General features: G+C 69.3%; 1 protein-coding gene across 1 annotated transcript in view; it reads left to right on the top strand.

The window, feature by feature from the left end:
* Positions 1-512: 512 nt before the first annotated feature.
* Positions 513-1498, top strand: part of EMIHUDRAFT_118809 (hypothetical protein) — a gene marked incomplete at both ends in the record, with an annotated part of 2329 nt that continues 1343 nt past the window's right edge. Inside the window, one exon of the mRNA XM_005769339.1 lies at positions 513-1325. Within this exon, the coding sequence (XP_005769396.1) occupies positions 513-1325 (813 nt within the window). The remainder of the gene's footprint in view (positions 1326-1498) is intronic.

Below are 1498 nucleotides of genomic sequence, written 5' to 3'. Positions count from 1 at the left end.
TCCCCTCCCCCCCTCCCCATTCCCCCTTCCTCTCGCCTCGCGCCCAGCCCAGCCCCGCCACCTCACCGCCCTCCCAGGCGTATCTCTCCGCCCTCAAGCAGCTCGAGCTCGACGTCGACGTGCTCACACGCGTCCTGGCGCCTACTGTATACTTGATGCAGAGCTTTCCGACGTCATTGTGTTTGCCGCTCCGCGCTCGACGCCTGCCGCCGCGCGCGCCCGCGCGCCACCCCTTTTGCGCAGCAACACCTTAAATTTCATGGCCCTCCAAATTCGGGTCGGAGCGTAGCGGAGTGGGCCCCGAGTTTGAAAACGGCGACGGACGCTTGCGTCCTAGCCGCCAACAACGCCTCCCCGGCGCAGAGGGGCCCCCGGAGGGATGCTCAACCGCTCCACGCCACGCCGCTTGCGGCGGTCCTATTCCACGCTCGCGGGGGCCGCTTCTTATTTTTCACGTCGGCAAGAAGCACATCGATCGGATTTACTGCCTTTTGAGCAGTAGTGACTGACACATGCTGCTCCTCCTCCTCGCAGCCGGGCGACCCGCCGCACCCGGCCGTGCGGCGCACATGCGAACGGCGGACGAGACGAGGACGGCGGCGGCGGAGCGGCAGGCTGTGAGTGACACCCTCGAGCGCGTCCTTGAGAGCGCAAAGCGTGGCGCGACAGTCGGAGACCTGCTTGACGAGGCCAAGAGCAGGCTCACAAATCTGGACGAGGCTGCACGCTCTCAAATCGCATCAGCTTTGGACGAGCGCGATGCTGCGAGGCTTGCGGCGAGGAGGAGCGATGCTGCGCGCGAAGCGGCGGTCGCTCGCGCTGCGGAGTCCGAGGGCGCGGCGCGAGAGGCCGAGCTGGCCCGCGCTACCATGGAGGCGTCCATGCACGCGGCGCAGTCGGAGATTGCGAAAGTTCACGTCGAGCTCGAGGAGGCCAAGGCGCGGGCCGCGGCAGCGGAGGAGGCGGAGGCGAGGGCGGCCGCGATGCTGTCCGAGGGGAAGGAGTTTTGGTCGGAGCGGGTCGGAGACCTCGACGACGCGCTCGAATCGCAGCAGGACCAGCTCGCGCGGATGGAGCGGGCGCTGCGCGAGAAGTCAGACGAGGTGGAGCGGCTCGAGGCTCTGGCGGAGGCGTCGCGGACGTCGTCCAAGGATGAGTTGTCGGCAGCGGAGCTCGCAAAGCGCGAGCTGGAGACGCAGCTGCGGAGCGCCGCCCTCGAGGCGAGCTGCGCCGGGGAGCGAGCGCGCGAGCTCGAGGCGCAGCACGGCGCGTGCCACGACCTCGCCCTGTGGAGAGCGCCTCTTCACACCTCCCGCTGTGAGCAGGTGCAGCGTGACGCGGCTGTGCTGCGCGCCGAGGCGGCGGAGGAGGCGCTTGTCGAGGCGACCCTGCCGAAGCGCGTCCGTGTCAAGCGAGCCCTCGCCAACCTCGCCGGGTCCCTTCGGCGGGCACCTCGCGGACTCGCGCGCAACGCGGCGACGCCTCGGAGCTGAGCTAG

The sequence above is a fragment of the Emiliania huxleyi genome (assembly GCF_000372725.1).
Source record: "Emiliania huxleyi CCMP1516 unplaced genomic scaffold EMIHUscaffold_427, whole genome shotgun sequence".
Taxonomy (NCBI): Eukaryota; Haptophyta; order Isochrysidales; family Noelaerhabdaceae; genus Emiliania; species Emiliania huxleyi.
Note: the sequence above shows the minus strand (reverse complement) of the source record. Positions and strands in the feature narration are given on the sequence as shown.